At 41.5% G+C, this 26,192-nt stretch overlaps 2 protein-coding genes across 7 annotated transcripts in view; both read left to right on the forward strand.

Moving 5' to 3' along the window:
• Window positions 1–1,593, forward strand: part of LOC308597884 (uncharacterized protein) — a 48,500-nt gene extending 46,907 nt beyond the window's left edge. For both annotated transcript variants that reach the window (XM_081213972.1, XM_081213971.1), the window contains exon 25: window positions 1,050–1,593. In XM_081213972.1, the coding sequence (XP_081070098.1) occupies window positions 1,050–1,208 (159 nt within the window). In that variant the 3' untranslated portion in view covers window positions 1,209–1,593. The remainder of the gene's footprint in view (window positions 1–1,049) is intronic.
• A 3,507-nt stretch (window positions 1,594–5,100) lies between these two features.
• Window positions 5,101–26,192, forward strand: LOC308570825 (actin, alpha cardiac muscle 1-like). 5 transcript variants are annotated; one of them, XM_081165781.1, is made up of 9 exons: window positions 5,115–5,339; window positions 9,804–9,951; window positions 12,009–12,137; window positions 16,319–16,429; window positions 18,530–18,614; window positions 20,532–20,693; window positions 23,640–23,831; window positions 24,968–25,149; window positions 25,925–26,192. In XM_081165781.1, the coding sequence occupies exons 2-9, from the start codon at window positions 9,823–9,825 to the stop codon at window positions 26,066–26,068; spliced, it is 1,134 nt and encodes a 377-aa protein (XP_081021907.1). In that variant the 5' UTR covers window positions 5,115–5,339; window positions 9,804–9,822; the 3' UTR covers window positions 26,069–26,192. The 5 variants fall into 5 exon arrangements, with proteins under 5 accessions (XP_081021909.1, XP_081021908.1, XP_081021907.1 ...); XM_081165779.1 differs by having other exon boundaries at window positions 5,116–5,339; window positions 9,747–9,951; XM_081165780.1 differs by having other exon boundaries at window positions 5,116–5,339; window positions 9,763–9,951.

Genomic DNA, 26,192 nt, shown 5'->3' on the forward strand with positions numbered 1-26,192 from the left:
TAATTTTAAAGCCCTCATGTGCAAGCACTCGACCACTCATGGCTCTTCAGATCACCCCCTAATACATGTCTATTTTCCCTCTGCAAATCAGGGTGGCCAAAAAAAGATAAAGACTTAGAAAGCTTGCTTTCCCCTTGGTGATGGGAGCAGGGTGGGGAATGGGGTGTTGACAGATAGGAAGAGTATTGGATCATAGCTGAAAATCCTTCACTGTGAAGTTGGGGGTGGGAATACTAGATTTTCTCATTTTTATAATGGTAGCATACCTCAATTTTGGGAAATTTAGATTCCCAGATTGTTACTGAACCACATGCTATCTGTTCTCCTTCCCTCAATAATGATATCTCAGAAGTGGGCCTTGCTGTGGCAGCACTGACCTTCTGGAAAGCTCTTTCTCTTGCAGTATAGGAGTCTGCAAATGTGATGAGCTTCAGATGACAACTGAAGACTCAGCTGTTCTGATAGGCTTTTCCTGGCCTATCAGATGTCTTTAAAGTGTCTGCTTTGGGGTTGTTTTGCCTTTCTAGGATTAGGGTATTTTAGAATTGTATTTATTTTATATATTTATATCCCAAAAGAGTCTTTGAGTGTTTAACAAAAGATGTAGTTGTAATCTTTTGTAAACTATTTAGATACTGTTTTGGTACATAACTATATGAAATATAAATAAATGCAACAGTTGCTATAGGAACTCCATGGAAAATAAATGATCCATACCTGGGCTCTTAAAAATTGAAAAGCATTTATTACACAAGATGTCAGTCATTATATATATCGGTCTCTACACCACTGCTCCACATTACAAAGTGGTTGCTGGAGAATCATCAAGTTTCATAATATGATGCTTAGTTGTTGTGTTGTAAATACTTCAGTATCTTATGGCATAGATGTGGATCACTTGCAATTGAAAGCAATAAAGACCCTACACAACTTACCTATGACACACTTTTTTCTCATTTAATTCCACCTTTTGTGTTTATTTTTGTGGGTTTGATTGGAAAGCATGAATGCCCAATGCTAATAGGATCAAATGCTTCTTTTCTAAACAGGTAAAAAGAGGAGCCCTTTCTTTCAGGAGATGGATTCGGGGACAAAGACTTTGCCGCTCCCAATTGCTGACTTGCAGGGCAAAATCTCGCTATTTCTTTCTCAGTTACTTAGTGGCCCTGCATCTTTTTGTTTTCTTGCGTCTCACAGGCATCTTATAAATGGAAAAGCTCAGAATGACAACCTTTCCCCTTATCATCAGTATGTAAATATTAGCCAAACTACTCTTTTTTGTTTAACTCCACCATCCCTCTGGGCCTATTCTGGGCCAGTCTGTCCGGCAAGGAAGGATTGTCTCTCTGAGCTTCCCAGAAACTAGCCCAGGACCATGGAGTGCTTTATTCATTTTGAAAAATTGAGACAAAGACAAAGTTGTTTTTATTTAATTATCCGCTGTTTGTTCATTTATTCATTTTGTATTGATAGATTGAGACAAAGCCAAAGTTGTTTTTATTTAATTATCCATTGTTTTTATTTAATTATCCGATATCCACAAATACAGTTGAAAATGTTCCTTGCATATTGAAATAAAGTGTTTATTCTGTTTGTGTCCTTGTATTATAGCATCATTCTAATATAGCATGTGGTCGATAATTTCTCAAGAGTCCAAGATCAGATAGATCTGTAGTGATCACAGTACACACACAAAAAAAATTATTACCTAGAATGGTTTTGCACCAAAATTAGTCACTGGAATAAAGCCTTGTAAAACTGAAAGTGCTTCTAGTCACTCAGCAATCTCTTCCATGTTGAAATATGTAGCAATCACAGTGAAATTATGGTTGGAAGAGGAGGTAGTTCCAAGCACCATCTCTGAAATTACAGGAATCCATTATTTTCATGAAAAGATCACTTTAAAGGCATGCAATTCCAAAACAGTGGCAGTTGTTCAAAGATCAAACATGTTTATGCAATAATCACATCAGCAGTTGTTGACACTGAGAAAGAGACATGCATGCACAAGTAGCTTTCCTTCTCTGTGTCCTACGTGGCAAATTAACATCTGGAATGTGTCACATAAAATGAAATTGTCTGCTGAGTCCCAAAGGAAACTACTAGCAATTGAACTAGCATCTGATTAAGTTGTCAGATATGAACATTCAGAAGAAGAAAACATGCCTACTGTGAAGTCCTCAACTGCAAGTGCTTTCTGTTTGCTATTAGAATAAAAAGACTTCAGAGGGGACTATTATGCTTCTGTGAGTAGTAGTTTCCATTTACTATTGAACTCATGCCAAATACTTAGCTGCTTTTAAAGTAAATTGAAGAGTTTAAGAAGTAGTTCAGGGATTTTGTGAAGTGATTATTTGGAGAAAATTGTGGATGCCCATGAAACCTCCGGATTGCAGTGCAAGTGTGATAGCAAGTGTGGTTTTTGAAACTTTTGCTTCTGAACAAGAGACTTACTAGTAAATTCTTTCCTTTGAGAGTGAAGTCTTATTTAGTGGATTCCAGTCCCTAGACACAAGGTGGCTGCTTCAGAGAAATTGGATTTAAGTTCTTGGATATGGACAGAGGTGGGGTACATAGGGTGTGCCAGACACCCACTCAGCTATAATAAATAGAAAAGCAGAGTGTAGCTGTCTGCTAAAAGCTAGAACTTCACTGAGAAGAGTAGATCCATACCCGAGAATGCTGGAAGGTCCACATGACCAGTCAGGAGATGCAGCTCCCACCTAACAGACTTCCTTATGAGGAAGAATATATTGTGGAGGGGAAGCTTTTGGGAATTTCTCTGAAGCTGGGCTAAGAATGGCTGTTGCTTCAAACATGAGTAAATATGCATATAGGAGTCAATACACAGAAAGAGAAGCTAGCTACATTCATCAGAAAGTTTCACCACCTCTTGTCATAATCATACCATCATTGAGCCCCACACAGGGCCTGTTGCAGCATGTAAATATTTTTCTGAATATATTGATCTGAATATATTCCAATTTCTCTTCATTATGCTGAGGATCTGGCCTAGACGATTGACAAGAGCGGCATAGTAGACAATTTTTGAGATACCAGGAGTGCAGATACCACTTCTTCATTCTTAAAGTCCAATATGTTAAGTGTAGGTTCTCCAAAGACTGATCAAACACCAGGCCCTAGGATGGAAGATCTCAATGGTGCTACAAAAATGGACACAGTTCTTGCATGGTTGGAAACTTGTCAGACACTCCCTTACATCCTTCTTAGGTTATGCATCTTTCTGTACACCTGGATTAGGCTTTGTCTTCCAGGTAAAAGGTTTATAGGGTCAGGCAGAATATACTGCAATTGTACAAAAGCTTCTACTGACTTAACCACTCTTCTGCAAAGTTATCACTTCTCCTTATGTGCACTGCTCTTATAAACAGTAACTGGTCCATTTCAGAAGGGTTACTGTAGAGCTGGGTGGATATGGATGTTTGTAACTAAACTAGGACTGTATTCTCTCTGAACACCAAGACACATGTATGTTCTTCAGAAGCTCTTGGAAGCAGAGAGAATTACCCTTGGATCCAGCCATTCTGGTGGCTCCTCTCCCAATGCTGTATGGATCAAGGGTTTGAATACACCAGCCCTTTAAGATGGCAGCTGAGATCATCATTTTATTAGTATGCCACCTTTCCACAGTTAAAACAGTGTTCAAGGCGGCTTACAATATGAAAAGATTTACCTAATTACAAACATAGCAAAATAGTCATAAAAATAAATAAAACACATCAAAAACTACATAACCAAACTGAACAATTTCCACATAAAAATAAAGATACAAAAATAAGTATCAGTAACAGCAGCAAAAACTCCCAACGAAACATTCACCAGTCTTCCTGGGCATCTTTGAAGAGGGAATTCCTGACCTAATCATCCTATGGAAACCACCAAAAGAGATTCTGAAGAACTGATTATATATGGGGGAGGTGTGTTCTTCTAAATAACATTAGTATTTTATATGACAAGGAGCAGGGAGATGAATTGGTTTTGAATTCTTGTTTGTTGTTTAATGAGTAATTTTATTTTTTTATTTTGTGTTTTTAATTTTTTTTTTATCCTACACCACAATTGACATTTCTTATGAAAAAGCTATGTATACCTTGTTTAAAAATAAATAGTCCTGGCTTGATGGGAGGAGGAAATATAGCAAATAAAGAGGAAAGGCCCCCCACACTTAGAAAGGAGCATGTATTCAACACATGCTGCGTTGATGGGGACTTCCCCACCACAGACTAGGGCTTAGATCTATAGATCCAATTGTATGAGTAGAAGCACTTCCATTCTCATATAGAAAATCTCCAATTACACACATACCCCCAGTGTAAGTCTCTCACATCACCTGCATTATTTACTACCCTGACAGCCCCTTAGGCCTTTGGAGTAGCTTTTTCTGGATGTGAGGGGCCACCACTTGCAATACCCCTATATGTGAGTCAAATGTTCTTCTGACACAACCATAAGTCACCTTTAAGAAGTTTTTAACGTGTGTGTCAGCTCTCTCTGAGCACAGGAAATTCAAAAGATGCTATTGAAAAGTAGCCAAGCATTTGTGAACAATTCTGGATTTGAAAGTTGCCTGATGGGTACAACTCTGTTGCCCCAAGTTAACCCAATGCCTGTAGAGATGGACACACAATACATTTCCCAGTGTTTGAGATATCAGATACTAAAATGTGCTGTAGGCAACACAGATCAAAAGTGCATGACACAGAACTGAAGTAACTGCAATTATCACTTTGTAAGTGACTAGTTGCTGAGTCATACCCCATTTTCAGCATAGAGTCACCTCATCTCAAGATAAGGTGGCTATTTTCTGCCTCTACTACAGAATCCTGATAACAACATGTACAGTTTGCTCACCACTACTGTACATGGTAAATTCTGCTTTTGAAACCAGTGCCTGTTAAGTATGAATAGAGCTATAAATGGAGCTCTATAAACATAGAGCTAGGTACTGATGAAACAAACAAAAACCCTAGTTCTAGGCATGAGCTTAGAAATTATTTCAGCCTATGTGTAAACTGGGAAAGGAAGTGACAAAAGGGAGACTGGCAGAGTGGAGGAAGTGAGGGAAGCCATTGTCAGCAGTTTAGAGTGGGAAGACATCCAATGGCATCAGAAACTCTGCCCTAATTTATCTAGCCCTTTAAGCTGCTGCTTTGATAAGCACAAACTAGAAAAAAAAATGTTTCCAAAAATGGCATGGCAGACCTAGGCGCTCTATGAATTTCATTCCACGAGCTGGATATAAATGAAATAGAAGGTGAGATCATTTCATTTGTTCCAAGGGAGCTATTGCTGTTTTTCACCATTCCCTGGTGTGTTTGGTAAGTATCATCCATATATTGTTTCACCTTTTAGAAGATAAAACAAGACTTGATGTTACTGCAGGTGTGTGTGTGTGGGGGGAGAGTGTCTGGTCTTCTGAGTACAGTGGTACCTCGGTTTAAGAACTTAATTCATTCCGGAGGTCCGTTCTTAACCTGAAACTGTTCTTAACCTGAAGCACCACTTTAGCTAGTGGGCCTCCTGCTGCCGCTGCGCAGCTGCTGTGCGATTTCTGTTCTCATCCTGAAGCAAAGGTCTTAATCTAAGGTAATATTTCTGGGTTAGCGGAGTCTGTAACCTGAAGCGTATGTAACCTGAGGTACCACTGTATACTTGAAGATCTTGTTCCTTGTGAGGACACAAGCAATTGCATTCCCTTCTAATTCAAGTTACCCCATTGGAGAAGCATATTAAATAGTGCCTTGATTTTAGATTGACTATCATTTGGTGACTGTCAAAACCACTTGATATCTGATGGAACTGTATGAATTGCTGCTATTCCAGTGGGATACTCTGCAGGTTACTAACACTATAGGCCTAAACAAATTGAATTAGTTACCAATGTAAACCTACTCATCACCCCATACAGGGCTGATGAACTCCACACACGTCTTGAGTGCATACATCTCTCTATGGGGCAGAAGTACAAGTGTTCATGCAGGATGTGATAACATGTCACAGAAAAACGACGAGCCAAATGTTAGAATTGAAGCTTTGGAGATGATTTAAGTACTGCCTATTTCGCCATACAGAAGTAGGCATCAGTAGAAATCAATTTGTGTCCAGCTGGCTAGCATCCTAATCCTAAATACATTTCTGTGAAACTTGCTTCCATGTAGGATATCAACCCAGACCAGATATGCACTTGGTACTGATAGTTTTGCTACTGTAGCTCCTAGCCCCAAGCTATGTTTTTACACCATCACTCCTGTTCCTTCTTGCCTCCAATTTTGTCAGTCTTGCAGAACCACTTTTTTGCTCTCCTCAAAATAGATCTTTTATCTAAGCAGGAACTAACAAATCGACTTGAGCATAAATGTGGACTAAATGTGTCCATTTTTTAAAAGAGCTTGTTTTGTGTGCTTTATTCTGTTTTGTTTGTTTGTTCATTTTTGGTTTTATGCTGTGAAACAATTTGTTCATTGTTTCTGTTGTTGCTATGGCCATATGGATTGTTAGAGGAGGGGTAATACCTCTGGTGGGGGACATGTCGTGCTCCTTCTGGAGTAGTTTGTCCACCTTTGGTTCCCAACCTGCATTCAGCTCTCACCTGTGGCTCCTAAAAGCTGTCAGCATGCAACAGCAACCACACCCCAGGAATGGCTTTGTCTGGCTTGCTAAACCAGGCTAAACCAGCTAATGGGTCTCAATCCCTCAGTGAGTTAGTGACTTGTCCTGCATGTGAAGACAGGTTCTGGTGGATTGAGCAGATGAGGACAATAGTGGGTCCAACAGTCAAGAAGGTGGTTTCTGCATGTACTGTAGTGGGAAGTGAGGAGCAGATAGGGTTCATCAACCTGGGAAGGTAGCTCATCTAGAAGAACTCCGGTCCTAAACTTCTGCTGCCTTATGAGATACCTTCAGGAGAAGAAAAGACTAAGGAGTAAACCCTACACAAATCTGTTCCTAAGATGATGGATGGCACCCTGTACACCTCCTTCCGGCAACTCCTGCAGCCAAGCTGGTGCCAAACGTATTGCTCTGCTTTCCTTTGGACCAGTGAGGCAGAGAAAGGAGCCTTGTCGTCTGGGCAGTCCAGAACCTCCACACACATTGCCCAGGCTTGTATCTTTGGTGCTGCTAATGCAGCAATTTGACCCCCCTCCTGGAGGTGCACTCCATTGTCTCTCAAGAAAGACAGATGCCAAGAACTGTTGTTGCTAGTTGGAGGGACATACCTATTCCCTTACAACTGAACTTGAAAAATCCCAAACAGAAGGCACATGTGCAAGTTGTCATTGGTCAGTGGAACCAGACTTGTCTCAATGCATTTCCCAGAAGAGTCCTTTTGATAAGGAACTCACAGTTCACAGATACAGAATAGTTCTTGTAAGTGAGCACTTAATGAGAACAGCTGCCATTCCAAAATATAAACCAACACTTTCCAGAGAAGGGCTATTTTTAGATCTTTGCTGCTATGACTGTTTATATCGTTGGGAATAATGTAGAGATTTGGTGGTGCTTTAAATAAGATGTTTCTTTAAATCAGGGGTGGGGCCTATGGACCTATGGCCTCCAGATATTGCTGGACTACAGCTCCCATCATAAATGACCATTCACCATGCTGGATGGGCAAGATGGAGCCACATGTTGCCCATCCCTAACTTAAATGGTTATTTTGAACAACGTGTGCATTTTATAATTTCAATGCTTTGAAATGTCCAAAGGTGACACTGTCAGTTTAGCAAACCAACAGATGTGCAGTGGTCGTGTGTGTACACACCTCAGCTATGTTTTCTACTTGGATAGAAGCTGGTTTAAGGGACAGCTCATTAAACAGCATTGATCAAGAAGTTACAGATTACCTGGATTGTGGCTAACTTCATGTGCATCAAACACCAGCCCTGGGGATGCTGGAACTGGACTACTAGTGAGCTAGGTGGACCAATAATCTGACTCAGCAAAAAGCAGCTCCCTGTGTTCTGTCTCATCCCTGATGCTTGCTCATAATCTTACCATTCTCTCTCATCCTCCCCCCATTTGTACTGTCTACCTCTGGTTCTCTCTGTCTGCTGTCTGTCTATTTTCCATGTGCCACTTGGCTTTCTGTCCCCACTCCCACTTTCCTTCTTGTACTGCTACCCTCTTTTTGTTTAGCTTCACTTATCTTAGGACGTCTCCTCTTGCTCAAGGTCCCTGACTCTCTAAACGTATTCCCTTCCACCAAAGCACAGTGCATTCAGCAGGGGTGATGCTGCCGTCTGTTATGTGGAGTGTGGGAAATTTTGGCTTCATGTGGAAACCGGGATTATTTATTTATAATAAAATTTCTAGCCCGCCTTTCCTGCCTGAGTCAACAATATGAAACAAACAAACAAAATCAAAATAATTATATATCCAGCAATTAAAAAAGTCAAATAAATAACAGCATATCACTAAAACAGCATAAAAAGAGCACAGAGAGCAAACAACAGCTAATGACAGTCAAAAGTTGCTGGAAAATGTAAGTCTTTAAATTTTGATGGAGCACAAGTAAAAAGGATCTCTTAGGAACAGATAGAAAAGGCCAAAGTCAAGACATGCCATGATAGATATTTGACGAAGAATGGTCTATGCTACAATTCAATCCTAAACTGAAGGCTCATATTGTTAGATCCATACTTCTGAAGCCCATCCCATATAGTAGTAGTAGTAGTAATAATAATAATAATAATAATAATAATAATAATAATAATAATAAATTTATTATTTGTACCCCACCCATCTGGCTGGGTTTCCCCAGCCACTCTGGGTGGCTTCCAACAAAGATTAAAAATACATTAAAATGTCACACATTAAAAACTTCCCGAAACATATAGCTGTGTTAACTGATCTTTTAATTTTTCTTATAAATTTTTACTCACCCATCTATGCTTAATTAAGTATTCTATGTATATGTTTAAATGTATGTTTGCTTCTTGCTCCTATTTATTTAATAATTATTCACTTATATTCGTATTGTTATGCTATTTATTTAGATGTTTTGCTTATGCTGGTCTGTGACCGTAATAAAGTACTTGCTTGCTTAAGACATGCCAGTAGGTCCTGGAATGTTGGGAATCATGGTCTCAAAGAGTATGTTAGCTTGAATTAGATATACAGTATATATTTAAAGCAGGGGTCTGCAACCCGCGGCTCCGGAGCCGCATGTGGCTCTTTTACACCTTTGCCGCAGCTCCGGAGCAGATACTAGCGAGGGGAGGAAGGGCATTGTGCGCCCCGACACTCCCCACTGTGGCGGGCGCTGTACTGGCTGTGACATCGCATGGGGGCGGTGTGTGTGTTAGTCACGCACCGTCCCGACGTCACCTTCCCGCTCGCCCGCCCGCCCGCTACATTGTAAGGGGCATGTACGCTGGTCACTGCATTGAAAGGGGGCATGTACGCTGGTCACTGTTTTGAAGGGGAGTGAAGAACACGCACACACAAAAAGGTAACCTGTTAATTTAATGTTTATTTCTATGAGGAGGAGTAATTCTGAGGGGTCAAACAAAGAAATAATAAAAAAGTGACAAAAAAAGTTATTTTTATAATGACGAGTTTTGCGGTTCCCAGTTTTCTTTTCTTCGGAAACGGGTCCAAGTGGCTCTTTTTGTCTTAAAGGTTGCAGACCCCTGATTTAAAGGATTGATTCATAAATTTGCTGACCTTACCAGAGAACTTTCTCTCTCTCTCTCTCTCCATTTTTCTAACATTACATTTTGTAGTTTTAATTATTCCCAGATAATCCAGACCGGCTTCCCCCTGAACTGCTGTTTCCGCAGCCTAGGACACTGAGGAGCCATGTGTGATGATGAAGAAACCACAGCACTTGTCTGTGATAATGGCTCTGGACTTTGCAAAGCTGGATTTGCCGGAGATGATGCTCCAAGGGCTGTTTTTCCATCCATCGTTGGACGACCCCGGCACCAGGTCAGTTTTTATTTTAAGGGAAATTGTGCCCACAATCAAGAGAAATATCTCCAACTCTACATTTACCACATGCAAGACACTTTCAAAACACAGAACTTCCAAAATAGCATTGCGCATGGGAAACAGGGTTGGGGAGGTGAGGTGTCTGCTGTTCAAAGGGGAAAAGTCCCATGGCATGTTTAAGGCAGGATAAAGTAGGCCACTAAACCCTGGTACATGTGCCCAATGAGATACAGGGTTCTTATTCAACGGAATATGTTGGATTGCTCACCAGCAGTAGCTTCAGAGCATCATTTTTTTGCTAGCAAGAACAGTGTTAAAGAGATAACTCTTTATCTGCTCTCTATTATTCCATGTTGTCATGATAACCACTGCCTATCCCTGATGTGCTTCTCCCCAGACCCATTTGATTTTTGGTTTAACAAGTCTGTTTGGATTTGAGGAGCTGCAAAAAAGATTGTCAACTTCCAGAAGCTTCTAGGTTATGATTGGAAACAAAATGCTGGAATAGATAGACCTTTGATCTGATTCTGCAACACAGTTCTTACATTTTTTTAAAAAGTCCTTAAATTTAATGCTGTGTGCATACTGTTACTCAAATACATAAACCATTTTTGGAGCTGCATAAAATTTTGTGGATGTCATTTCAAGCGACATATATGGTTGATCTTATTTTGCAGTGATGCCTATTAGTAGCTTGATTTGCAAGCATAGTTGTTAAGTAATGCCATAGGTCATCAAGAAATTAACAAGCATCTAGTAAAAATATGTATACAATGGAAAAAACTTATAATTGCCTAATTAATGCAGGCCTAAGGGAACAGAATAAGCATTCCCTATTAAATCTGTTTTTTCCAGTTGTCAGATTTACTTTACTCTTGCTGCAAAGCTTGTAACTTGCATGTTGCTGTTTAGAACTTTTGATTTTAAAAAACTGCTGAATATGTACCACTATTTAACACCCCTCCACAGATACCATGCAATCATTGAATTGATTTTCAGTCTCACAGTTTGATAATTTACCTTGTCAGCAATTTAGATTTAAAGAAAGGAATCCAAAATATTTGACATCAAATAGTATGTTTTAAAAAAACAAAAAAACCCCCAAACAAACCTGGAAGCTAATCAAAGTCTTGGAACTTCTGCATACTAGTCAGTGCCAAAAGAAAGCAGAGACCGAGTAACAGGAATGTACATTGGCTTTCCATAAGAATTGTTTAGGAGTATTTTATTGCTGGGGTGGAATTCAGCCAAAGTTAAGCATTTTAAGTTCCATTGATTTTAATGGTTGTAGTGTAACCCTATTGAATATACAGTAGTGGGATTTCCTTCCAAATAAACATGCATAGGATTGTGAAGTTAGCACTTAATTCTAACAGCTTAAAAGATGCTTCACTTTTATTGTTTCATTCCTGTGGTATTTATATTTCCAAAGTCCAATGAGCAGGAGATTGAAGATGACACTAAACTTCAAATGCTTACCTTCTAATACAGCATTTGAAATGGTAAAATAATTTGCCATAATTTGAAAAGGTTTTAAATTAATTTTTAACACTATTGGATAAGAATTTCCCTGCGCTTTTGCTTTAAAGTCATTTCAATAAAATAGGAACTAACTCTGCTGAGTAAAACAATGGAGGTAGTTGTGCGAAACTGTCGAAGAAAGAAATGGGAAAAGCATGTAAAATTGTTTTTTTACTACTCACGTTGCAATCCTATGCACGCATTCCTGTGAACAGATTCAGATTTAAGGGAGAGCAACTGGTTCCTTCACACTGGGCACAGAGCCTTGGGGGTGCCATAAGGGGCACTGCAACTATGATGTAGAACAGAAGGCAAGGAGGGTGAATTTTGGTGTCGTACAGGACATTGCTGCTGTGAGTAAGCTGCATTGAATCCTATTGAATTCAGTGGGACTTATTTCTGAGTAGACATGCACTGTTGGTCCTATTATCATTGATCTATGTTGCAGAAATGACAATAGAAGTGACTCTTGGCAAACATTTGCAATGTGATACTGAATTTGATATGTTCCTTTTGATGGCTTGCTTTTGTAGGGGGTTATGGTAGGGATGGGACAAAAAGACAGCTATGTTGGCGATGAAGCACAGAGCAAACGAGGGATTCTGACCCTGAAGTATCCCATCGAGCACGGGATTATCACTAACTGGGATGACATGGAAAAGGTCAGTAGGTTTTGTTTATTTGTCACTATTTGTGATTATTTTCTGCTTTTTAAAATAATAATAATAATAATAATAATAATAATAATAATAATAATAATAGTAATAATTTATTATTTATACCCCGCCCATATGGCTGAGTTTCCCCAGCCACTCTGGGCGGCTCCCAATGAAGTGTTAAAAACAATACAATACAGCATTAAATATTAAAAACTTCCCTAACAGGGCTGCCTACAGATGTCTTTTGAAGATAGGGTAGCTGCTTATTTCCTTCACATCTGAAGGGAGGGTGTTCCACAGGGTGGGCGCCACTACCGAGAAGGCCCTCTGTCTGGTTCCCTGTAGCCTCACTTCTCGCAATGAGGGAACCGCCAGAAGGCCTTCGGCGCTGGATCTCAGTGTCTGGGCTGAACGATGGGGGTAGAGACGCTCCTTCAGGTATACAGGACCGAGGCTGTTTAGGGCTTTAAAGGTCAGCACCAACACTTTGAATTGGCAAGTAAAAACACCTGGGGCATATCCAGGGGGAGATGGAAGAGTCCCTTTCTCATGCCCAACCAACCATATGGTAGCTGCTTCCATGTGGTGCAATCCCATTCCGCAGGAAAGCATCTGTGAACAATATGGTCCCATGGGTGGGGCTGATTGCATGGGCCTTTCCCAGCTAATTGGCACTCCCCCCCCCCCGCCGCCCCCTGCTAAGGTGCTGTGTATATGTGTATATAAAAGCTGCACAATTGCATTATTCACTCACACTTCTGGGTACCATGGGATCACACCACACAGAAATGGTTCCTAGACTGCTGGCTCAGCATTTAAAAAGCTAAATGGCTGGGAGAATAAATGTAAGGGGCCGTGTTTATTCCTCTGTGAGGAAGCAAAGTCCTGGGGAAAAAGCATGGCAGAGATGAAGCAGATCTGTAGCAGGGAATAGCCACAAGCACAGACATATTTAATAGAGGTCCAAACTTACCATATTATCTGCTCTGGCCAACTACAATCAAATAGGTTTCTTTACAGGTCTGGCTGGTTAGCTTATAGTCCATTGCTTTGCCTGACTAAACTTAATAGTGGCATATATGCTGGCTGGATCTGCCCCAAAAGATTCAACTTCTCACACCTGGCAAAGGCTGGCCGTTCCCTATTCCTCCATCCACACACTTGATGCAACATCACCTGTCTTCCCCAAAGACAATGAGGAATGAATGCTCAATAAACAGTCGGCATCATCTAGTTTCCCCGCAAACCTTCTGTCAACAAATGAGGATGCATGCTCAGGTCATCTGGAAACAGCCTCTGAGTTTCCCTGTGCTTGTCTGTAGAGGAAAGAAAAACTACACTCTCCACCCTCTAGATGGAAGTATAGCTTTTCCATATACTTCTCGTTGTGCTTCATTTCACTGCCTCAGGGAACGCAGTCCTGATTCCCACACATACACTAAATCTCAATAATTCACCCTCGCCATTCCTAAAATGTCAGCTTTCTGTGTCGCAACATAGGTTTGCAGTTAAGAGGCAGCATCTGAATTGGCTTCTTCACTGTGCTCTCTTGAGGCCGTGTCCTTCAGGCTGCCAGCTGTGGCAATCCGAGTATCATGCCGACCCCCTTAAAAGCACAAAGCAAGCGACGAGAGTGGTTGCAGATGCTGTTCCTCTAATAGTCCTTTTGCCAGTTCTCCTTCCTCATCTATCGCCGCAAGCAAGGCTAGGGAAGAGCAGGAGCAAAGGATTCACTTTTAATTCACCCCAATCAGATTGGGCCCCAAACACTTACCAATGGCTCCATTGCCAAAGCTTTTTCATTTTAAATATTATACGTCACTGTGGAACTTCTTTGGTGAAGTGCAGTACTGAAATATTTCAATAAATACATTCCCTATGGAAACATTGGTCTTGACACCAGCGGTAGCCAACATGGTTCCCTCCCGATGTTGCCCACCAGCCTCAGCCTGCATGGCCCCAGTCAGGGTGACAATTCCCAGCATGGTTTAACAATCCATCCGTTCCCCCAGGGAACTCTGGGAATTGTAGCTCTGTGAGGAGGACAGAGATCTACCAACAACTCTCAGCACCCTTAACAGCGTCCAGAGTTCTTTGAAGGAAGCAACAACTGTTTTAAAGCAGGATCATGTCATTTTACATGTATGGTGCCAATGTCATACTCAAGAGTAAACACACTGAAATAAAAGAACCTGACAACCTTAGGTCCATTGGTTTCAGTGGGCTTACGGTACAATTTAGTTGGATGTAAGCCACAAAAAGGACACATTTATTGCAATGTTTCTATAAATATGTGCATGTTTTTATTGCCATAAGGCATTTGGACATTCCCAGGGAGCTGTGAGAGATGGAATGCATGGGCAATGAAACGAAGCATTCTCCAGCTCATATACTTCAGTTCACAATATTCAAATCTGGGCTGCTCCATTTTCCAGAGTGAGCATTCACTTAGGGTACTAGAGGAGTGTTAATGCATTCACAGCTACTGCACATTTAATGTAGGAAGGGGGGAGCCCAAGAATGGAGCATTATCTTCTTCTTCTTCTGACTTCATAAATGTCTAATGAGGCTGTTCATTTCTCTTGAATGGCATATGGAAGGGAAATCGGTCACATCCCCATCTTACATTTTAATTGTAAGTATTTGAGAATGCCATGGTGGCCTGTGGAGAACAGATCTGATCTCTCTTTGGTGTTCACAAAATCAAAGGAATTAGGGCTTAAATGGAACCTAGTCAGACATAAAAAGCTTTGTACTATGGGTACGGAAACCTCCCGGTTTGGTATGTAATGCATCACACATGAACCACGCTAGTTTTCCCACTCTTATAAAATCTTAAAGGCTTTGAATTGAACATCCTTGGATGAGGGCACTTAAACTGCTGCAGTCAATGAACAAACAGCTTATTCAAACTGGCAGGTAGGTAGCTGCTGTGAGGGCCTGTACAACCTCAGCGTACAAGCGAAGATTGCTTATTTGAAAGTACCCTTAAAGAAGAATCTCCCAGCAAGTGGGAAGATAGCATGTTGTGGAGAAACAAAAACGAGCATCTCTTCTGTGCTAATTTTCCATATGCACGAGAATTTTAATGAGCTTTTCAGTCATGCAGTTCCCACGTGACACAATTATGTGAGGACAATTATACTGTGTACACTCTTGCACATTTGAATTGGTCCCTAAGTGTGGAAAATGTCTTATTTAATATGACTACGACTCATTTGAGTATATCATTTGGGTCCAGATAAAAGCTTTTATAGGAGAAGACCAAGTGTCATTCGTAGATGTGGGGCCTGAGACCAAACAACACCAGAAGTTCTCATAAGAATTGGTTCATTTCATCTGATTTAAAACAGCATTTGAAACTCGCTGGCTGATTCACTTACGAGAGTACAACATTGTTAGGGTACTTTCGTGATAGATAGTGAAAATTTCTGGCAGAAAGGTATGATAGAATTTCCCTTAAAACAGAGACCGATGTCTAACTTGTCATTGGCTCAATAGACCAATGGTGTATCTTTGTATAAAAAAGCTTTTTATGTTCGTGATGTGAGAAGCTCCAGAAATGTAACACACACATAAAAGAACAGTGTGGTGAAATCCCCCTCCACACAAGGAAACAGAGCAAATTGAGGGAACTTGCATATCTGTGTAATATGTGGGGTCTAATAAAGGGATTGGAAACCTCAATTTGCTGTGCTGAAGGAGCTTGAATGTGGCAGAGATGAATTTCACTCAGCCCTATCAGCCTTCACTGTAAGAGGAGATTCATCTGTGGCAGGGAAGGGAGGAAACCCCCAGTGTTCCCACTCAAATGCTGGGTAGTCACAGAAATCCACAACATGGGATGTTTCGGGGTGGGGAATGTGCTGACCCTGCTGCCATCAGGTGATGGCAATGGGCCCAATCCAGGCCCTTTCGCTGCCTAGGAACTGGTAGAGCAGAAGGGCATTTCTCCTTGCCCTCATGTTCTGTCCTGACTGGCACTAGTAGCAGGGCTATAGAAGTAGAGGTGCGCGTGCCACTCTATCCAGCCTTGCCACTACTGTCCAGGGGTTTGGTCTGACCTCTGACTTAATGCTATATGTATTCATTTTGCTACATTTGCTGTTTGAAATGCAAAGATTCATTGGGCAACACTCAACACACATTGCCTGTATGCTTGCCTTCAACCACCTGTCCCTTAGATTTGGCACCATTCCTTCTATAATGAACTTCGAATTGCCCCAGAAGAGCACCCTGTCCTCCTGACTGAAGCGCCATTAAACCCCAAGGCTAATCGAGAAAAAATGACCCAGGTAATTATTTGGATGTTGCTTCCCTTCTGAGCTAGAAAACTCCAGTTTTAGCAGAGAAACAAAAGTGGCTGTGGCTGTCATGCCCAAAAGTGGGGCGGGGCAGCTGGGATGGAGTGATGGCAGGGAGGGGCAGGGACAGCTCAGATGCATTCCATCAAGCTCCACCCACTGGTATGGATGACAAGCTGCAGAATATCAATAAATATTTAGGGTTGTGTCAGATGCGGGTGGTGGTTGCTTGTGAGTAGCCAGGCAGGACTCCGACCTGTCTTTTACAGGTTTTATTGTTGCAAACTATTTACAGTGGTACCCCGCAAGACGAATGCCTCGCAAGACGGAAAACTCGCTAGACGAAAGAGTTTTCCGTTTTGGAGGTGCTTTGCAAAACGAATCTCCTATGGGCTTGCTTCGCAAGATGAAAACGTCTTGCGAGTTCCTGCGGGTTTCCCCCCTCCCCCCTTTTTCTAAGCCGCTAAGCCGCTTATCAGCTGATCCGATAAGCTGATAAGCCGCAATAAGCCGCTAAAAGCCGCTAAAAGCGCTAATCCTCTAATCCGTCAATGGGCTTGCTTCACAAGATGAAAAAACTGCTAGACGAAGAGAATCACAGAACGGATTCTTTTCGTCTTGCGAGGCACCACTGTACAGTGCAGAACCAACAAGTTCATGTCCGTCTTAGTCACTTGCAGAATCCGGGAGTGGCCTCTTCTGGCTCCTTCCCCAACATAAGAACTTAGACACCCCAAATCTCTGCTTCCCCTCCTTGCGTTTCACCCCTCTGCGCAAACTGGGTGACGGAAGTTGCGTATCTGCCTCCTGGCCAGCCAGGCTAGGTGAGGCGCTTGGGCTCTCCGCAGCATCTTCAAGCCCTCTCCTTGCTTGGCTGGCCCCTTCCCACTCTGCTCCACTGGAGGCGTGGCTTTCCCCAGCGCTGGATGAGGAGCGAAGCCTCGGAGACTCTCTGTATTCCCCTGCCTCCCTCCCCTGTTCCAATGGCTGTCCCCTGACAGGTTGAAAGTATGAAAGCATACCAGATGCACAAACAGAATAATAGGATCTTTGTGACCCATTTGCAGTAGACATAAGGCCCCTATCTGGAATACCCTCTTAGACTACAGTGCAAACAGATAACCACCGAAACAAGGAGCAGTTAGGCATTGCGAATTTCTAAGTTTCTATGTTCGGGAACAGAGAATTATTTACCTTTCTGCTGCCAAAGTATCAGAAGCAGAGCTTCCCTGCCTTTGTTCTTCCATGCTGTGGAAATGGCTGTGCGGACTCTGCAAAAGAGCAATTTCACAGTTTTGCAGCAAATGATTTCTGATAAGTGGTAGGTCTGTGAGGTCTATTGCTCTTCAGAAGTGGAGAAAGATAATGAAATGCTAGTCATCCACCTTTTCTCAGAGAAGTATACTGCTGAGCTGCTCATTTCGGAGAGACTGTGAATTAACAAATTTAGAGGCCATTTCAGTTGAGCTGAGTCAGGTTACTGTCAAAAGAAACAGGGATTAAAGCTAGAATAAAAGGGGTTTCACCGCTGTCAGGCTGCAATTAGACAGCAAGCCCAGAATTCTGCATTTAAAAAATCCAGAGGGGAAACCTCATTATTTCAATTTATTACACTCAATACTGTTAATGAAATTGCATGTCTTGTTTGGTGTAAACCGTCTGGGATCATTTGTCATCTTCATTCAGTTTCTTTCACTAGGGACTTTGAAAGATAGACTTAGGCGTGGTGTGGAATAACGTGAGGATAATTTAATTAGTTGTGTAATTAATCTGGTAAAATTCCACCACAGTGGACAGTGAGACAAATAACAGGCTTTGTTGGAAGCCAAACTGCAGTGGAACTGAGGCAGCGCTGCATGGAACAACCATCGGATGGAATGGAAATCATTGTCTTCCCTACACCTTTGTTCTCATATGTCCACCACTGCAAGTATGATTTATCTTGGATACTATCGCTCCTGTGCACAATTTGGAACCAAGCATATAATGCTGCTAGAAAAATTGGGTATCTTAAAACCAGATTTTAATAGCATTGTAGCATTCTCTTTCTATGTTGAGAGATCCTAAGACCCTCTCATTTGCCACCTACAGATCATGTTTGAAACTTTCAATGTGCCTGCAATGTATGTGGCCATTCAAGCGGTTCTTTCTCTCTATGCATCTGGCCGAACTACTGGTGAGTTTGAAATTGATGTCATCATCTTTAAAAAATAAGGTTTTCTCACATATATGTATCTTGATACACTGGCCCCTATTTTTCCTTACCAGGCTATTATGAGAAAACCAGATCTTCTAATAAGCCCCTACCATACTGAATTAACATCGGGAAAGAAAAGAGAGAGAATTGGGAACACTCAATCTCCAGCCAATAATTGCCTGTGACCAATCAGAACTGCTGTTTTGTAGAGTTAAACTTTTCCCTTCCCCAATCAAAAAATCAAAGTGGTTGGAAGCCAGCCACTCCCCCCCCCCACCGGCCCGCTGGTGTGCACAGGAAGGAAAACCCTTTTATCCCAGATAATGTTCCTGAAGCAATTGTTGTCCCCCTACAAAATAATAGCTGCATATTTAACTGTAGCCTGTTTTCTAATTGCATTGGAAATGACCTATTTTCTTCAGCAAGCTCTATAAAATACATTCAAATGCCAAATGAAAACTTGCTTAACTATTCATCAAAAAGATGGAGAAGGAAAGCGCCTACACTGTGACTGTATGGTGGGTTAGTTACTAAATTACACATAGTGAAGATGATGCTCCTGGCTTTGACTTAAAGTATCTTATATTTACTATATATTCCTGGCAACCCCCCTAGAAATGGAAACACACGGCCACCACCCTGTCTGGGTACATGGCAACCCTACCAACCAGGGCTGTGACTTGTTGGCTAACTTCACCAATCCAGGGTGCCCCTCCAGACAACCTATTTATTGAGCACTCATCAAGATCTGTGTGCACAAAACTTACTCAGAGTTAGATCATGGGTAGGCAAACTAAGGCCCGGGGGCCGGATCTGGCCCAATCACCTTCTAAATCCAGCCCCCGGACAGTCCGGGAATCAGCGTGTTTTTACATGAGTAGAATGCATGCTTTTATTTAAAATGCATCTCTGGGTTATTTGTGGGGCATAGGAATTCGTTAATTTCCCCCCAATATAGTCTGGCCCCCCACAAGGTCTGAGGGACAGTCCCTTGCTGAAAAAGTTTGCTGACCCCTGGTTTAGATTATATCCAATATTTCTTGAGCATTCATCCTCCAGTCATCTTGATTTGCTTGCAGAACATTTATTCCTCTTCTTGTTAGTCAGGCATTCATCCCATACTTTTCAGTGCATTTCTCCATGACTTTCCCAAGCCACAAAAAGTCCTCTATTTTAAAGTGGATTTGTTTTGCTAGAGCAATGGGGTGCTTTAATCCATTTTAAACGGTGCAAACCTGAAGTTCCAGCTTGTGTCTGAATTCCTCCTGCAAAATACTGACAGTCTGGAGGCACCCATTAAATAGGGTTGTCAACTAGCCAGAAAAAAATCCAGCTCAAAAATTCAGGGTTTTTAGTGGCTATAGCTTTTGAGTTTATTAGGGCAGTCTGTGGCTGTCTCACACCTGGTTCAGGGAGAGTCCACAAGTTCTCTGTGGAAGGGAGACCACAGGTGGGCCTTTTTGTAGCAATATATGTTACCTTGTAAATAGCTGCTGTTTTATTGTTCCATTAAAAAAAACCTCCGCGTTTTAGTGGCAAATCTGTATGTTTATACATCAGCATTTTGATATTCTTTGCAAATTGTTTGGGATCCTTTTTTTTTTTTTTTTGTGAAAGGCTATAGAAATGTAAGAAGATCATTATCATTAGCATCTGTTTCAGAGAGAACAATGCCATGCAATTTCTGACTCTTTCATGAAGGCAATTTCTTCTTTGTATAGGCCAGCAATTTCCCTCTGAGTTCCACTCAGCATGGAGACAATAGGGATTATCATTTGCAGTCACTCCTTTCAATCCCAGTTGTTGTCAAAGGGTTTAATTTAGCAGAAAGAGTGGGGCAGGGCAAGGTCTACGGAGAAGAATGCTGACGCTTCTAATTTTCTTCCTCTCTCTTAGGGATAGTTCTGGACTCTGGGGACGGTGTCACACATAACGTACCTATCTATGAAGGTTATGCCCTGCCACATGCCATCATGAGACTGGATCTGGCTGGAAGAGATCTCACTGACTATCTCATGAAAATTCTTACAGAGAGGGGATACTCTTTTGTTACTACAGGTAATCAGTGCTTTTCCTACAGATCAAGGGAGGAATATAGTGTTGTGCTAAGACAATTGTTTCACCATTTCAGGGATACATGAGGAGGGGAAAGCCCCTTTGCAAAAGCAGAAGTCCTCCTGCAGGGCTAATGGGATTCATTATTTCAATTCCACCTCCTGTTTACTTCTGATAATGCTGTCTTATTCTGCCACATCATGGATGCTTTAGCTGAGATCCCTGCATTGCAGGGGGTTGGACTACATGACCATTGGGTCCCTTCCAACTCTTAAGATTCTATATTCTGTTATCATATTGGATAAATATTCTCTCTTCAAAAAATTCTCTCTTCAAAAAATGGCTTGATCGCTATCAACATGCTGTTATTGAAGAACCACCTAGCATCGAGGCATGAATTATGTTCTTTGATTTTCTGATTTTCTAATTCTTTTTTTAAAAATCTAAATTTTCTTTATGCTTCCCACTCCCACCCCAAATATACAAAAATATAAAAACAGTCAATAAAATAAAAAGAAAGAAAAAGACAAAACCTAAGAAAGATTTAACAGCAACCTGCTAAGCACACTCCTTCGCACCTCACCCCATGATAGTTTGAGGTTATGTGGCAGCTGTGAAAAAGGTGAAATCCATGCTAAGGATTATTAGGACACGAACTGAAAATAAGTTTGCCATCATCATCGTGCTGTTAAACAAACCTATTGTATGCCTGCATTTGGAATTACTTTTCACAGTTTGCAGCCTCTAAAAGGATATTGTAGAGCTGGGAAAGGTTCAGAAAAGGGCTACTAAAATGGCCAAAGGACTGTAATACTTCCATTGCATTGAAAAGTTACACCAGGTGTGGCTTTTTACTTTACAGGAAGTGGGAGTAAGGGGGAACATGACTGAGGTACATAAAAATAAGCAATGTGGGAAGATTCAGCATGCACAAAAGGAAAGTATGACTTAGCACTGTGCATAGTTACACTGTGGAAATTTCTTCCACAAGATGTAATGATGGCTGCCAACTTGCATGACTTTAAAGACAATTAGACAAATTCATGGAAGATAAGGCTATCAATGGTTACCATCCACAACGGCTATTCTTCATCCACTGTCAGAGTCAGTATGCTTCTCTAGACCAGCTTGAGATCACAAATGGGTGCAGTACTCAGTTACTGCTTGCAGGCTTGTTGGTCACTGTGGGAACAGAAGGCTTGATTAGATGGGCCTTGGTCCAATCCAGGACTTTTCTTATGGTGAGAGCGAATACAGCTTGCTGAACTGTCAAGTCTTCAGCCTGGGGCATGGAGTAAGAAGAGAAAAGGCCTATAAACTATGCCAAATGTTTAAGACTGCAACACCCAATTAATTTTAATAAGGAGTAAACTTCCAACACTGTGCCATCTAATGTGCAAAAATGAAATACAAGTGTTGTTAGAATGAAGGTCAGCCCAACATCAAGATCTTACTGCTAGCTTCAAGTATTGGGCCTTGTATCTGCTCCTGCCACTGATTTCTTCATTGCATGATCCATCCAGGATCTCTCTCTGTCCAGGTGTACTGCTGGATTTTCTTACAAAAGAAGAGTTCATAAATCAAGCATAGGTGTGGGAAACCTTTTTGAGCCTGGGGGCCTCAGTCCTTTGTAGGCAACCTTTCAGGAACCAGAGGAAAAAGTGGGTAGTATGCTATGTTTGAGCTACATAAAAGGCAAAGCTTTCTATACCCACACATGTCTCCATTTCCCATCCTGGCAAGCATGAGGCAATACCACAGTTCAATGACATGTTCAAGTCAGACAGAAGACCTTGAGGTGGGATTGCAGTACAGCTGGTTGAAGACCTGGCCAAGAGAAGGGAGGTGGTCTATGGGTGGGCAAAGTCTGGAGAGAGTTTCAAGGGCTGGACAGAAAGGCTTGGAGAGCCACAAATGGCCCCAGACCTGAGGTTCCCCACTCATAGTATATCAGTAGTTTTCTGGCTTCATCTGTCCCTTATGAGACTCCAGAATATTAAAGTGGACCCTTTCAAGAATGCTGAGCTGACCAACCTTTGAAAATAACTTCTGTGATTTCTTTCATCTGATGGGAAGAAATCAAATGAAAGATTTGTGCTGCTTTCATGTGAAAAAAAGAATCTTTTCTCAGCCTTTACTAGGAGTATTTCATTTGTTTTATAATGCATAAAAGGCTAAAAGAAAGCAGATGGGTACTTAAGAATTAAGAAGATGGTTATCCTATATTAAGGTTCTTAAAGAAGAGTCCTAATACTCACACAGGTAGGGATCACCTATGTAGGTTCAGCACATAGCAACCTTGGATGTTTAAAGGAGGTGACAGAGGAAAGGGAGGACCGTATACCAAATTTATAGCCCAGGGGCTCAGCTAGACTGGTAAAGAAAAAACGATTTATATGTGTTGTATGTGTGATATAACATTGTGCCACCAGATGGCGACGTGGAGCCCCATTTTTCTCTACCTGTTTTCCCTGTTTAAATTTACAACACTTTAAACTGATGTGTCTAGACCCAGGTGGCTTTTAAGTCAGCATGCTCTACCAGTCAGCTGACTTTTACATAAGGAAGGCACTCTTAACGCCTTTCAGAGCCAAGAGATTAGGCTGGAAAGGTGCTAATTAAAAAGGAAGTTGTTCAGGCTAACCCTGGTAGACATGACATTTCGAAGGGATTTTCAAATCGTGTGCTTTAAAGTGGCAGCAGTTATATCCTTCGTTCTCCTTGGAGAAATGGAGGCTGGCTCTTTGTTAGGAAAGCTGTAGCTCTTAAAAAAGACATACCTTGAAAGGACAAAGCTTGTAGCCCAAGTGTTTTCTTTGTTCTGCCTGTACGGCAGGGCCAAGGGAGACCGATTTTCCATCCTGGGAAGGACTGTGCTTATAAGGATTCTGATCAATAACCCAAGAGCCCTCTGCTATCATCTTACACCTCACTGCTTGATGTTTGTAGCTGAGCGTGAGATTGTGCGAGACATCAAAGAGAAGCTCTGCTACGTGGCTCTCGACTTTGAGAATGAAATGGCCACTGCTGCATCCTCCTCTTCCCTGGAGAAGAGCTACGAACTCCCCGATGGTCAAGTCATCACTATTGGCAATGAACGGTTTCGATGCCCTGAAACTCTCTTCCAGCCATCGTTCATAGGTGGGTCTGCGCTTGTTTCCTGTGGTTGTGGTTAACAGGCAAAGAAAACATGTTATTGTACTGCTATACTGGAGATGTTACTGTCATGACCATATTTGATATGTGAACAAAAAAGTAAAGATGAGAGAAAATGCTGTTGCATCTAATTTAATTTGGCATGAGCACTTGTAGATTAATCCGGTTGACAAAATGGACTGAGTAGTTGGTATACATGGGAAGAGGTACCCTGGAAGACAGATCAATCTAACAAGAATTTGCTTCATATAAGCTTAAAACAATTTTTACCCCTAAATACTAAATACAGTCATATCTCGGGTTACAGACGCTTTGGGTTGTGTGATTTCCGGTTGCGCACTGCACCGAACCTGGAAGTAGTGGAACTGGTTACTTCCAGGTTTCGGCACTCGCGCATGCGCAAAACCACCGAATCACAACCTGTGCGTGCGCAGACGCTGTGCTGAGGGTTGTGAACGTGTTTCCTGCATGGATCATGTTCGCAACCCAAGTGTCCACTGCATGTTTATTGGCATCAGATTTAAGGAGTGTATATGGGGACTTCTCACTGTTTTCTTTTAAAAAATTACATTGATTACCAGGAAAGGATCAAGCGCGTGTGTATCTTAAAGGGAAAGACGTGTTTGTTTGTGAAAATGGATGTTTCACATTAGGTTAACATTGCAGATTTAAAACTTTGGATAATATGCCTTATGCGCCCTTAAACTTCTGATGGCAAACAAACTGGTTTTGGGAAGAGCATCCGTTACAAAAAGGGCTCATTCACACTTATATTATGCCCCACACTTTCTAGGCACACATACATACGGATGGCATGGGGTCCTTATACAAGATTAATTAATATCAAAATTAATTAAATAATTAAATCTGGTTGATAACTATAAAGCTGTTGTTGTTTGCATAATCTGGATTGCTGTTATCCCTCCAACTGAGCACCTGGACCAGCCACCTAAAATATTTTCACTATCATATCCCACCCTACTGATCAAAAATAATGGGAAAGATCTAAAATCAGCCTCTCCTTATTTAGTATCACATTCTCGCACTCTTTTAAAAAAAGTGAGAGTGGCTTGCTTAGAAATACGTGATCAATCAATCCTCGTAATTTCATTTCTTTCCAGGGATGGAGTCTGCTGGTGTCCATGAAACAACCTATAACAGTATAATGAAATGTGATATTGACATCCGTAAAGATCTTTATGCTAATAATGTGCTTTCTGGAGGGACCACCATGTACCCTGGCATTGGGGACCGTATGCAGAAGGAGATTACCGCTTTGGCTCCAAGTACAATGAAGATCAAGGTCAATGTTACATCTAACATCAATCTAAGAGGCCATGAATAGGCCGGAGCATGTGATTTCTGGAGGGGAAAAAAGATGAGAAGCTAGAACACAAGAGATCTATGTCCAGATTTTATGTGGCTTTTGTTCAAAGCCACCTGATTGCTCTTCCTCACTTTAATCAGAGTATAGGTTTGTCAATGGCTATATACACCATGCTAACAATTAAGTCTCTAACTGAATATAGCTATTTCCATGGTGACCTGCCTTTGAGATATTTGGGGGGAGGTGTTTTGGAAGATGCTAGGCTGAATGGATAAGAACATAAGCAGAGCCCTGCTAGATCAGGCCAAGTTCCATCTAGTCCAGCATTCTGTCCTCTCAGCGGCCAACCAGATGGGAAGTCCATAAGCAAGACCCAAGTACAGCAGCACTGTCCTCACTTCCAATTTCTAGCAACTGATATATAGAGGCATAATGTCGCAACAGGGTGGGGGAGGATAGCCACCATGGCTGGTAGCCATTCATAGCCTTATCCTCCTTGAATTCATCTAATTGGCTTAGTTGCAAATTTGTCATAAAGCAAAGGATTATATATAATTTTATGGTTTTATTGATTTACAGTTGACCAGACTTGCATACCACTTTGTAGCTATCGTAGTCACACAGCCAAAAACTTGTATTGCTTGCATATTCCAGAATGAGAATAATAGGGATTAGAAGACATGATGACTAAAATGAGAATGATTGTCACCTAATTTGTATGTTCCCTTCTTCATCTCCCTCCTTCTTCTAGATGATTGCACCTCCAGAACGTAAATACTCTGTCTGGATTGGGGGATCCATATTGGCTTCTCTTTCGACCTTCCAGCAAATGTGGATCAGCAAAGATGAATATGAGGAATCTGGTCCCTCCATTGTCCATCGCAAATGCTTTTGAATATGCTTGTGGTTCACCCTAAATGTTACCTTGTGGTGTTTCTCTACCAAATTTCTCTGGAAATTTAGTTTAAGCTTTCCCTCACTGCCTAGTCTGAAAACACAATAAAAGTGATGTTAACTGA

The sequence above is a fragment of the Podarcis bocagei genome (genome assembly GCF_964188305.1).
Source record: "Podarcis bocagei genome assembly, chromosome: 1".
NCBI lineage: Eukaryota > Metazoa > Chordata > Lepidosauria > Squamata > Lacertidae > Podarcis > Podarcis bocagei.

Coding starts and splice junctions, on each gene's coding strand:
- LOC308570825 (XM_081165781.1), top strand. CDS start 9,823: ATGTGTGATGATGAAGAAACCACAGCACTTGTCTGTGATAATGGCTCT. Junction 12,138..16,318: donor ACTGGGATGACATGGAAAAG/GTCAGTAGGTTT, acceptor CCTGTCCCTTAG/ATTTGGCACCATTCCTTCTA. Junction 16,430..18,529: donor ATCGAGAAAAAATGACCCAG/GTAATTATTTGG, acceptor TGCCACCTACAG/ATCATGTTTGAAACTTTCAA.